At 42.3% G+C, this 13,457-nt stretch overlaps 1 protein-coding gene across 2 annotated transcripts in view; it reads left to right on the top strand.

The window, feature by feature from the left end:
• The first annotated feature begins 259 nt into the window (after positions 1-259).
• The window catches only part of LOC108629297 (protein groucho), a 104,547-nt gene continuing 91,349 nt past the window's right edge, over positions 260-13,457 (top strand). For both annotated transcript variants that reach the window (XM_018031900.2, XM_018031895.2), the window contains exon 1: positions 260-1,189. In XM_018031900.2, the coding sequence (XP_017887389.1) occupies positions 1,130-1,189 (60 nt within the window). In that variant the 5' untranslated portion in view covers positions 260-1,129. The remainder of the gene's footprint in view (positions 1,190-13,457) is intronic.

Genomic DNA, 13,457 nt, shown 5'->3' with positions numbered 1-13,457 from the left:
GAACTTATATATACCGATGTTTTAACGAGCCGTGATTTTCGTGCTCGCCTTTTCGAGACCCTTACGTAACGCGACTTAATTGTGAAGGAGCTATCGCGCCGGTTAATACGAGCGTCGAGGACGTGGAGAGACATTCGAGGGGGTGCTTGGCGGGTTTAACTGTGGAGTAACGGCCTGCTAGAGTGGTGGAGGGGAAAGATTCCTCTGGAGGGGATACAATCCCCACCACTTGTTCGTCCATCAGTCGCTCCGAGGCCGTTGTAGAGAGAGGATTGTTCTCGTTGTTAGTCTCGTGCGCTTTGCCCATTTCGTGCTAGCTTTCGCATTACGTGCTACCGGTTTTCGGTCCAATCACGGTGCTCTCGGTGTGGTGTTCTCTCGGGCTCGTGACACGCTCGGTACTAGAAAAGTTTCTACTGCGAAAGGGAAAGACGAGTGCATGCCAGTGTGTTAGTAAACTTAACCTCAAAGTGGCGGCGGGCCACTGTTAGATCGTAAACAACTAAGTGCTGTGTGTCTGTGAGATGGTGTTTCTACATTAAGGAAGTGAAACCGTGAATAAGGGGAGAGAGGAGACCTAACGGTTTCTGTTGTTTGGTTCCGTTTCCGGATGAGAAGAGGAGCCTCCTTCGAATATTCTTACGGCGATTGTCGTTCTGTTTTACCGACGGATAAAGGGCACGCCACGCTCTTCGTGCTAAACGAGATTCTTCGTGGCGTCGGCGTCACGTCTAACCTCAATGAACGTAGAGGACGGTCGGGATAATTAGTTATGCGAATTATTGTCGTTCGCGAACGGTAAAATTTCTCGCGTTACGAATGGGAATGCAGTAGTAGTGGCGAATGGCAAAGCATACCGATGGATCATTCTTGTGTATCCGAGGCTGGGACCTTCTCGATCGAATTGCATCGACAGAATCGCGGACAGAGCCGTCCTAAGGATCGCTCGCCTTCGTAGCCCGCGACAGTGATTTGAAATTACGCTGTTTTTATTGTTTTATCGTTGTTTGTTATTATTTGTTATCATACGGTGTGGCACGTGTGATGAAGCGTAGCGCTTGCGTGTGATTTGAGAACTTATACGACGGATGTTTTTATTTTTCGACCAGTTTGAAACTAGAGAGGAAATATGTATCCCAGTGCTGGAATCAACGCTGCTGCTGTAGCTGCCGCTGCCGCTAGGCATCCGGTGAGTACATACGTACATAAAACTATTACTTTTCAATTTTTTTCTATCCTCTCTTTTTTATTCACCATATTCTTCGTAATTAGCATTTATTTATGATGGTCCTAAAATACGTTTTACTGGGTATAATGCTTGTACGTGGCCTTGTTAAGCTTTATTGTCTTACGCATCGAAAGAATTTTCGTTGATCGAGGTAGGCAACGGAAGCTACTGCACTATTCTTTCGTTTGTTTCCGTTTCCCGTGTTCTCACAGAATGTTTCACAGGCGCGACTTTGGACGCGTTACACCTTTGTTACGCGGTTTGAACGATTTGTACCTGGGGAAGGTAATCTCCTACGACCTCCAGGGACTTGGTTCGAATTTCACGTGTACGGAGTTGCCCGCGTGCGATTCCGATCACGTTCAGTGGCATAGAAACTAGCATAACACCGATCGCCGATCGGTCGTCGATCGGATTACTTGCTCTCCGTTTACAAATTTTTTCATACGCGTCCCAATCGCAATCGATTAAATGCAGAATAAGATTGCTTCGTATTCGTCGTGTTACACCCTGGTCGAGACGTTTTCCCAATCAAAATAGAAGCACGCCGCCGTGTCGCGCCGCGTCGTTCCTCGAACACACGATACCGATCCCAAGCGTGGTTTCTTCGTGCACCACGGTTTGGTCCCGCTAATGCGGTCACGTGTGTCGCATTACAGACGTTATGTATCATGGTTCACGCGTGCACATTGCACGTATTCCGTGCATTATACATATGTATAAAATACATATTCTCAATTTCTATACATATAGCGAAACATGTACAGAGTTATGTTGTACTTACTACAATTACGTTATGAAAACTGAAATGTAATTTAACATTTCTTTTAAAATAATGACGTATATTATATTTTTAATGTTCTGTATACTTTTTATATTTGCCGTACATCCAGTTTAGCTAAACTTCGTTTTTAGTTGCCATTTTCTGTTTACCTTATTTTAATACACTCGAAACCGTTGACGTAACTGTTGCGTCATGTAGTACTGTTACCAGTAGCAGACTGGTCGGATATGCAAACGCTGCGTCATAAAACGGACTAGTGGATCAAATATAAAAATACATATTCCTGATTACTACATTAACCCCTTGACATAAAAATTAAGTGGAATGAATGACGAGTCAAACTCGTCATTGTATGTCAAGGGGTTAAAATAAGCAATGCAATGCATTACAGGTATTATGGTTTAACAACTCATAACTTCTTCGTCAACAGATCACAACAATTCAAACTCTGCATTTCCGTCGATTACTATCCGAGTATGCCAATAGATTTATAAAACATGAGCTAAAATAAAGTTTAATTTCCACTTTTTCTATTAATCCGTAAAATCTCCAGTCTATTTATGACAGTACGTATACGTTCACGTGCTTGCGGAGCGTACGCATACTTGTTATCCGTTTCCCGACCCGATTTCAAGATTTCGAGATATGGGATCGCGGCGAAAGCATTACATAGACGCGCGCGCGAGTGCGAATCCTTTCACGAATGTTAACCGTGGAAAAACTGTTTCGTCTCGCTGTACCACGACTTCGGGGCCTATCGATCCGTAAATTGCCGATGACGGCGGATCTGTGAATCAGGACTTTGTTACTTCGTGTATGCTTTCGCCACGGATTTCGTGTCCGGCTTTTATAATAGGTCACCGTGATTAAAGCGTCTCGCTCGTTATACGTAACAATAATGATGCACGAGATAACTTCAGATTGTGTGCGTGTAAATACGTGTACATACTTCGGGCATAGTTACACGGCAAGTTTAGTTCCTGAAATTTTTATTGGTTGGTGAACAGGATGTAATGCATCTGACAACCACGAATATCTATTTAATAATAACAGTGGCAATGATAAATTATTGATAAATTACGTGAATTATAGTCAGGCGCACAAATTAACCCGCGAACGGTGTAAGCTTCCGGAGTGCCTTCACTACATCGTGACGCCCGGAACACTAACAATTCTATTAAACTGATAATTTGATATAATACTCACCGTGGATTGCAGCGCCTATAACGACGTATCACGTGCGCGTTTCAATGGTTAGCGTGACTTGAAAATCATGTTTTTTAATTCCGCTTTTACAAATGCATTAAATATAAACAATATATTTATTCCATTGCGATAATAGCAGGAAACAAATATTGAACGCCTGAGAGGCTTTATTAGTAAAGCATACGCAGTGTTTTCGCGTTTAGGGTGACGCTGGGGACTTAACAGCTACGTGTGCTCGTCGTGGAAAAATTACATCATTCACCGTTGCCATTATATTTGCCTCGGTCTCTCGATAATCATAATAATTAGAGGGGAAAGCAAAAAAAATCAACCATTACTTTGTATTATGACGGTGTGTTGTCGGATGGAAAGGGGAACCTCTTGGATAGAATAATGAAAGCTTCATCTGGCCCATCCCTAATAACAGGCGTCACACCGGATGCGACCCGGCGATATTGTAGCACGTGGTGAACAGCGGGGTAAAAAGAGGGTGAGAAACACATCGGATGAATAGAGACAGAGCGAAAAAAAAATGAGAACAAAAAGAGAGAGAGAAAACAGAGTGTGCGAAAGAATCGTGGCTCCGTCCCTCTTGAGAGTCGGTGACAGTGTTGTGGAAAAAGGGTGGTTCTATGTCGAGTGGCACGAAGAAGCAAGGAGAGAGGCTACCGTTGAGGGGCAAAAAGGTAAAAGATACAGTGGCCACAAAAAGCAGCACATCGCCCTATTTTCTCTAATATTTAAACGCTTATTAATAATACGTTTAAATATATACAATATAAACATTAATTATTTCATATCTCTTTGCAATATTATGAACATAAAACGTATAATTGAAACTAAAATTACTTCGCAAATGTGGATGCGGTACGTTTCATAACCGCTGTATTTGGTTCACTGCACGAGAGAAAAAGAAGCAGGTGACGAAACAGTGTCGCGTACATGGTATTAGATGAGCGTAACCTTCTGTAAACCATGGCGTACGCTCACGTCGTCGGGGCCCCGATTCGGCAAATATTGATGCGTTTAATCGGACTGCTTCCCGCCGCAGTTCGTGTAAACGTGACTTGATGCATGCACAGCTGAAAAAACTTTTGGAAGCTCGATGCAATCGAATATGTACATACAATATGAACTTCATGTTTATATTTTTTATCTGAGGATGTAGTAAATACATATATACATACATGCGAACGACGCTATCGAATGTATGCATCGCGCGACGGATAAAGACACTATCGTGGTATGAGAAATTGAAAAAGTTCTACCAAGGGAATGATAATTGAGCGATTTTAAGGTTGAAAGCCGTTCAACGGGACGGTGCGCGTAGTAATATACGTTGTTTAAAGCGAGTTACAGTGGGACAAGCGAATCGAGTCGCGGCTGTCGGCACGGAAATATGGAATCACAGTGATATCTTGGGCGTCATTATGCTGATGCGCCCGGTAAATTTCACGCATTATACTCCCATTATACGTTTCCTGGTCGAGTGGAATCGCGATCTCGTGTTCCCGCACGCGGTAATTACACGCTGCTGCTTCTTGTTCATCAGGGTGAAAGAGAAACGGGGTGGGGGAGAAGTCGATTGTTTTAATTTCTACGTTCTTCCTCGTTCCACTAGCGTTACTCTGCTTCATGTTCACGTTTGCGTACATATTTCTTTCACCATTTATTCGTTCATTCCACTTAATTCATCAGTTTTTGTGAACGTCATGGTTCTATCACAGGCTGGAAACATGCGTTCCATACCTTTGTACCGTTGATGCAATTACGTGGAACGATTAATTGAACGAACGCGATGATGGGAAAGAGTCGTTTCTCTAGTGCCGATCTACTGTATCGAAAAGAGTGTCATATCGGCTTCAATGCAGTATGGATAAATCGGAAGCTCCTATAACTTTTATTCGACATTTACAGCAGCTTTCACTGTAGACTATAGTATATCTATATACGTATTTACGTCATCTACGTACAAGAGATATCTGACACGGATGTTTTTTTAAAATGACAATCTTTTTGGGATATACTTTTGACAGAAGTCATTAGAGAAATTAAGCATTTTTCGTTTTATCTCCTCTATTATTTCCTGAATTGATGCTACGAAGATTCACTTACAACACCACTTCAGTATTACTGTATATGAGTCATGGTATGATCATAAAAATCTTGTCTATGAAAATGGAATGTTGGGTATCGAACAGTCGTAAAACAAGAGAAGAGGGGAAAAAAAGAGGAGGAATAATATTATAGACAGCTCGCTTTTGATAAGAACTCGGAGAGGACGTAAAAACGACAATCTTCCTCTGTTAAGTTTCATGGAATGGATACCGATAAAACGATTCGGTCGTGCACGCTTGCCTAGTTTTCTACCCAATAAGACGGAGATAATTAAATGAACGAACGTTCCTCTATCGTCGGAGCTTCCCGTTTATAATTGCTATTTGTAAGAGTTTTTAATGGGTCCCTCGATAGCCGACTAGCCAGAGGGAATACAGAGGGTCTGAACTCTGAGCGAAGTAGCTAATTACGTTAAATGGTTTTCCTCCCGATATCGAAGGCGAATTAATCAATGAAGATAACCCGTGGACCCCGGCGGGTTTTTTCTTCTTCTCTTTTTTTAACTTTTTACTTTCTCACTTTCGGGAAAAATCACGCTGGACAGTTTAGCCTAGGTGCAGGTGCTTGGGGAAATGTATAATCCGGGAGTAGCTGAGCGAAACAGGCGAACGACTGCATCCCTCGTCCCTTACCGAAATAATCCCCTGACTGGCGCAACAATGGCCAGAAACGAACTCCCGAGCGTGAAGCGTAATGCTCGGAGTCCTCAGGGTGCCGTAAATTGGTCCATTGGGAGAGCAAAGGAGAACACGAGGACTGTGTGGAGTGCTTTATCCATGATGGACCCTCGCGGTTAGTTTACCACCCCTCTAGTTCCGTCTTCTGTTTCAACGAGGAACATCCTACTCGAGAAATCCCTACAGGCAGGCTACCGTTTCTTCCTTTACTTATTGCTTCACGATCATTTCCATTTCCGTTAGCACTTCCTAACACAGACAATATCGGGCATTCATTAAACTTAATATAAACAATTTTCTCGAGTTTAATATCATAAGATGATTCCATTTTACTATATGTATATTCATTCTTTCAAGTTCTATACTATTTCTAAGTTTCCTGTTTTGGTAATGATATCATAGAAATTTTTGTCTCTATTATATTCTTAGAAAAAAATTTACATTCACGAAGATATTTGATATAATTTAAAAATGTGCATATCGTATTGGGGAGTTAAAAATGCCGATTAATGTTCATGTTATCCGGGACGGTTAATAAATATTTTCCATCGAGGTGAATTTGTTTGCACGAGCGGCGAGATCGTGTGGTTCTTTTCCTTGGTCGTTTCGCGAGAGACGTCCGGTGTCCTGCCTGTTTGCCTTCCGGTAACAGTTTTCAGTCAAAATTATTTATCTTTCGGCCGTGCCCTCTATAGATAGCACGCCGTGTGTCAGCAGAACTGTGGCCTGTTCGTTCCTCCGTCCTCTCTTCGAAGGAGTTTTCTCAGACACTGTTCGCTTTTAACCAAAGCTACAAGGGGTCCTCGAGTGTTCGGAACATAATCCATTGTGTCTCGACGATTGTGTTTACGTCTGCATGCGTTTCCAAGTGGAATGGAACTCCTATTTCCAGCGGGACCCTTTCCTCTGCCCTCTTCTCTATTCGGTGCTCGTTTAAATAACTCTCGAGTTACCATCACCATCTCGTGCTCGCCGCTCCTGCTCCTTTTAACTCCTTCGAAAGGAGAGCTTCTCCCGGGTTTAACTCCCGTTTCGTACATGCAATCTCGTTCCAGCATTTATTCCTCGATCGTTTCCTCGCCAGTTAATCCCTCCTGGAAACTCCCGAAACTGAATCGTTCCTTCCAGTATTAACTTCACAATGCAGAGGCTTATGGGGAAGCGATTCCTTACGAACGGCGCAATTCGAATACTCGTTAACCCTTTAACAGTTTACTTCGGGTGAAAGCTAAACGTGGTTAGCTCGATTATGATTTTAATTACAACACTTCCTCCTGGATCTGCTCTTTTACATTTGCTAACATGAATGTGATAAGAAGGTGTACGTTGTATCCGTATTCGACCTAAATTCGTAATTTTATTAGGTTGTTAAACGAGAATCGAGATCCAGGTCGCGAATTCCTCTGTCACCGTTAACCACTGGTAATGGGGTAATTACTACTGGCAGTGGGTTTATTGCGTTCCTTCGCGAGTCGTGTTTCCACCCGCCGGTGCTGCTTTATCATTATTGCACGTGACGCCTAGCGCGATCTTAATTACTTATAACGTTTACGGTCACGATAATCGTTCAAACGGTAGATTACACGTGCAATTAACCGGACTCGCGTCACTAATAATTTCTCTGGTGTTGCCCGATGGAAAAAGTGAACAGGCGTAAAGCGGGAGGGAGAAATACGGTTTGACGAGAGCACTGTATAACACGGCGTTCGATACGCGGAGGACCGTCCGCGATTTTCATGGCTCGTTAGTCGCGGCTGTATAAATCGAGCCGTGCGTTCTCTAAGAAAAAGCTAGACGACCGTGAGCGTGTACTCTCGTCTCGTGCCCGTGTGTCTCTACGTATGTATATTTATGCGATTCTCGAGTGGAATGCACGAGTGCATAAGTATTCCATGCACGTTTGTCTCGAATAATGCGTGCAAGTACTTGGCGACGAGTGATGGATATCGTAGCATAGGATACGCGTATACGCGGTGTTACCGAAATAATAAGTAGCCAATCTGTATCGAACTATCGTTTGAGATAATTATGTATTCGTTGATTCTATTCCAATGTTATTGTCTCACATAAATAGATGTAGATGTTGGGATTCATTGAATGAATACATTTCAAAGTTAGAATTGATCTTTCATAATTAACGTATGTATTTACGACCAAAGGAAATTTCAAATGTTGTTACCTATATAGGTGTAATATTTAAACAATAACGGACGATTTCAAGATTTATTTATATTTATTCAATCTCCTCTCGTTATCGAAATCGTAAAATAATTCGGTTGCAAGCCTATACGCTTCAACGTAATCACATACACGCGAGACAATGCGCGCGATAAATACGCCTAACCGCTTTGTAAACCTCGCTGGTAGGTGGACGGAGGGAAAAAGAAAGTCCGAAGAAGCCCCTTCAAGTCCCCACAGATCTGCTCGTACAGGAGAATGGCACTAATTGGCATTAGGCTTGGCAGTTTGTCGTGTTCCCCCCTCTTCGGGCCTGTGCGCGCCTCGCTCCGGCTGCTACATCACGCAGTCGGACCATTTCGCTTTTTCATGACTCCTCGCTTCCGTGACTACGGACATTTCTCTCCTTCCTCTTCTCTCCCCTCTACTTTTCTTACCCCTTTCGGTACCCGCGCAAAATTGCTCCCATCTCATACGATTGTGCCGTATTATGTACTATTTATCGTTCCTGGCGGTTGCATGCACACACAAATCTCTATGCTTAAGGGGCTAGGGATAGGGTATCACTTGAATTTTCTAATGTTGGCTAGTAATTTTTTCACATTTCTTATTCTGTTTTACTCAAATAATCCAGACACAAGTATACAAAAATTTATGGAGTTGAACTTTTCGTCCTTGTACATTTTTGGGCAGTTAATTACCTTTTTGGAAATGAATAAATTAAATGTAGATCATAAATCTCAATTTCAATTGAGAGAAAGAATAGATTCTCGATTTGGTTCTTTAATTGCAAAACATGTTACCAGCTTCACGATTTTTCGGACACCATGTATAAGCGTCTACGCAGGAATACTCTTTTCGAATACGTCTACTCGGTCAGCGGCACCACTGGTTTTCCGCAAACCCGCCGCGCTATGCAAATATTTGCCGGTTGTTCGTCGTGCCTGGTGCACGCTCCTTATTCATCTCCTGTTCTCCCTTCGTAGATCTCTTAGGCCGAGTCGTCATGGATACCGTCCACAGTCCGCAGACGTCCGGTGAACGAGCGAAAGGAAAGAGAGAAAATGTCCAAATATTTGCCTTCGACTAACGCGCACGGGCACTAATCAGTTTCTTTTCCGGCACAAGACGGTGACACTGTCTTTGCCTGAAAGTCGCTAGACAACGTCCGAGTTGTTGTTCTGTTTGCCGTGTTATTCGAAACTTTTGGAGGATATCCGAAAATCGGGTACTTTTGCGCCGTTATGCAATTTTAAGCGTTTGTGGCAATCGCGATGTGACGAATTGCTTTTTCTGATAAAATCAATGTTTGCATTTGACGAGCTGAATAACAATAGATTTAAATATGTATATAGATTGGTTTTGTAGATGAGTTTTTAATACTATGAAATGCTTTGTTGGCACGGAAATGTATCAAATCTTGTATCCAAGAAATATCATCAATTTTAATAAAATAAATGAGCATAAGGAGAAGCGTAAAAGTGCAATGTAAATATTTAAACATTTCTCGCATCTGTGTTTTAGATAAGCGGTGCTTGAGTTTCTTGTTTTCCTTCTAGCCTGATAAAGAGAACATTATAAAGGAACTTAAAAATTACTCGTGACCAACTAATTTATCTTAAGACGTGTACGATAGACGAGGCCGTTGGATGTCAGGTAATAATCCAAGAAACTATGGAGTTTGTTATCTAAAATAGGTTTGGCAAGCCAAGGTTCTAGAGCAAGGTGTATCAGGTTTTTTGCGACGCGACCTCCTTATCTTTCCCTCCCCGTGTCCGAATTCTTGATGAGCGGCGTTTTTAATCTTGAAAACTGTGATGGCTTGTTTGCCATTCTCCGATATTTACACATTTTTTTAAACAATTACTCATGTTACAGTCTCTAATCTTCGTCGTCGGTTTTAAAACGAAATCGTTATTTATCTTCTATATCTCATCTATCTTTTTCTATTGAAAAAAAAACTGATAAATGTCTAACTTATTGCATTTTGGGTATATACGTTGTTGTATATGGATTATTGTTGTATATGGAATGGATTATTCTATATTTATATCTTTATCTTCATGTTTATATTCTCGTCTCTGTCCTCCGTTTTTATCGCTTTTGTATGCCGTTAAAATATCGATTAAATCCGTGCCATTCTCCATTGTATGTAATATAATTGGATCATGCAGATTCTTTGGTATTTCGGGTCGCTGAGAGTCGATTGTCATGTTTCAGTTTAGTTGCTCGAGTTTTCTATGACTGATCTGCATAGCCCGTTCTTCTCGGCATGCAAAAACAGAAAAAAGCCGTGTTTCACGCAGAGTGAAACATGGGATGTAACAGGTTTTTGCGCAACAGGAAAGCGTACTTTTAATTACGATATAAGATCGCTTTTGCTTGTTGCCTGCAGTCCACTAGTGCAAAGCAATCTTCTCCTCCTTAATATATTAATACTGAAAGTTTTCAAAAGTTAGTTGGATCAACTGCAATCGAACATGTTTATCAGGAGTACGCTATCGAATTCCTGTTTATGGTGGTCGTGTCAAGTCATAAATGAAAGCCAATGGGGCCTGGGCTAATCCAGTCCTTTATGCCACACTCATCAAGTATTCCAACGACAATCGTTGGGAGCCCTGGTCGGTAAGCGACCCTCGTGCATCGCGGTCGTCTTTCCCCCTTTCCAAACAGCGAGCCAGGGGTCCCTATTATTTTCCACGAGGTCGTCCGTGACCACCTCGGGGGTCCCTCTTCGTGATCGGTCGTAATTTTTGGAAGCGACCCTTGAGGGCTTTGGGGCGTTAAGCCGAATTAACATAAGAGCGTGTGTGTAAACAGAATGGGGCCCGGGAACACGGTGTCCGTGACGGCGTGACGAACAGATAGGATGGAGACGGAGAAAGCGCCGGGACGAAGTCGGATGAACGGGTATGGGAGAAGAGGGGAGAGAGACTAGCAAGAGTGGGTGCACGGTGGGAACACGTGTCCCACACGGAGATAGTTAATTACTCGTTTGTGCACGCTGGCTCGTTTCGCTACCAGCCGCCCGACCAACTGAGACGGAAAATCGGCGAGCGTCGACGAGGAAGCAGGAGGGACTGGAAAGCGAGAATGAGAGCAGTTGAGCGTACGAACGAAGGAACGCGACCGGGATCGAGAAACCGTAGCCAGAGGGAAGGAGACGGGGGATAGGGGATTAAAACGAGAGGGAAGGTTGTTTCAAGAGACGGAGATGTGGTATGCGCTCACGATGGGTGTTAGAGCGAGACGAGGGATACTTGTTTCATCGGACTGTTGAGATCTGCAAGCTGCGCATACACTGGCAAACGACGAGCACGAGATTAAACATGAATAGACTTGAATGACACAAGTAAAAATCGAAGTGTCTAACGTGTCAATACATTGTTGTATGTATTATTGTAGACAACGCGTTGTTTGTATTTTATATTTCCGTATTGTTCTCGAGCTATTTGCCAGTGGAGACGCATCTTTATGTTCGTCACGGAGTTGGGCAAGGTGGCGGAGACGAAGCGAGATATACTAAAGGAGGCGAAAAACGAGGATGAGGTTAATGATATACATGGGAGCTACCGTATACTACCGGCGTGATCGCATCTGCAGCCACTCGCCTCACTCTTTCTCTCTCTTCTCTGATCACTCTCGTCGCCCGCTATCTAGCTTGCACCGTCGCGTCGTTTCTTTTTCGGAAGCTTTGTGTTTCTTTCGTTGCTCCCAGAATGGAGTTGACAATGTATATACCTGTATAACGCCTGTTCTGTAGGTACCTAGGTACATACTGGGCACTTAAGTGTTAACATGGATTCTCGATAGTCTATTAAGCTGGATCTCACGCCTTGATGTATCGCCTGATTAATCCAGAAAGCCGTGTAAAAGGATCGCGTTTGTCATGATTAGATAAAGGCGTGGAACGTGTTTTAATGTCGCATGCCGGGTGTAAGGAAATTTATCCACTGTTAGGATTAATTTTGTCAATACTTTGTAATGCACGTGAAGGTTAATAAATAAAAATCTTGGAACCAGAATTCGATAAAGTTTACGAGGTGGTGTATCAAACAGGAATGTATTTAAGTCCTTGGTTTCGTTAGTCATTGCACTTCTGTTCGAAACCAATGTACACGACAATTTATTAATAATAATTTATTAATAATAATAATAAACATGTCTAAATTCGAATAGAATAGGTAGTAATACTTTTTCAATCATTAAAGCGTTTTAATTGAATGTTTTATATAACGCTTTTATTCATCTATATTTTCCATTGTATGATAATTACATAAATCATATCGATGCGATAAGTATAATGTTCATACAAGTATGTACTCCCATTATACTCTTTCCATCAATTACGCCTACGTATTCATATGCTTGTGTACGTTGAGCGTTAACTATATGCAGCTTGCATCAAGTCATTCTTGATGTGTACGTGGTGAGCACCGGGTACGATGGAAGCAAGGGAAGATTGTGCAAGCGTGCGCACAGTACGATTCCCGTAGTTAGTTTCGTACTCGCCCAAGCGAATATTGGTATTCCCTACCAGTATTACAAGACTACGCACGCTCTACTGATTTTTCGAATGGCGATGAACGCGTTTCGTTGGGGATACGTACATACATACGTATATACATATCCCGCTTTGTCGAAGGGGAGAACAGGAACCGAGCGCGGTGAACTCTGTCGTAGAAATGTGAGCACTGTGCATGCATCAACGGAGCAGAGCAGGTTTCTTGCAAACGGATCTTCCCTGTTTGTTATGTGTCCGCGTCTACGTCTACCTATTCTATTCGCATATACGTACATTATATTGTGTCAACTAACGAGAGTCATGAATCTGGTACCTCTGTACAATTCTCTACCCTTTTGGTTCACGCTATTTCTTTGTATATTAAGCTCAGAGTGTTGTTTTTTTATACTGTTATCTAAAAACGTAATGTATGAAATCGTGTTTTCTAATTTTTACTGAAAGACGAAAGAAGCGTCTTAGTTGAGGAATACAGAACATCGAGTCGTTTACGGAAGATAAACTCTCGTTAGCTATAGGGTCGTATTTTCACTTTATTTTTTCTCCGTGGAACTTAAGCTCTATCTCTCTACCTAATTTCTTTCGCGATCCAGGATTTTATCGTTCAATCTGGGTATATTTAGTGTTAAGAATAAAGCTTGTTGCACACAATGACAACGACCTTCATCCCTGCGCGTATCCTCAAGAATCGCTATTTAGTTTATAGTAGAAAAACGAAAGACAGTTAGCTTAGAGTGGTCATAA

The sequence above is a fragment of the Ceratina calcarata genome, unplaced genomic scaffold, assembly GCF_001652005.2.
Source record: "Ceratina calcarata isolate Rehan_Ccalc_2016 unplaced genomic scaffold, ASM165200v1 scaffold132, whole genome shotgun sequence".
NCBI lineage: Eukaryota > Metazoa > Arthropoda > Insecta > Hymenoptera > Apidae > Ceratina > Ceratina calcarata.
The sequence above is the reverse complement of the archived record's forward strand: the minus strand, read 5'-3'. Positions and strand labels throughout refer to the sequence as shown.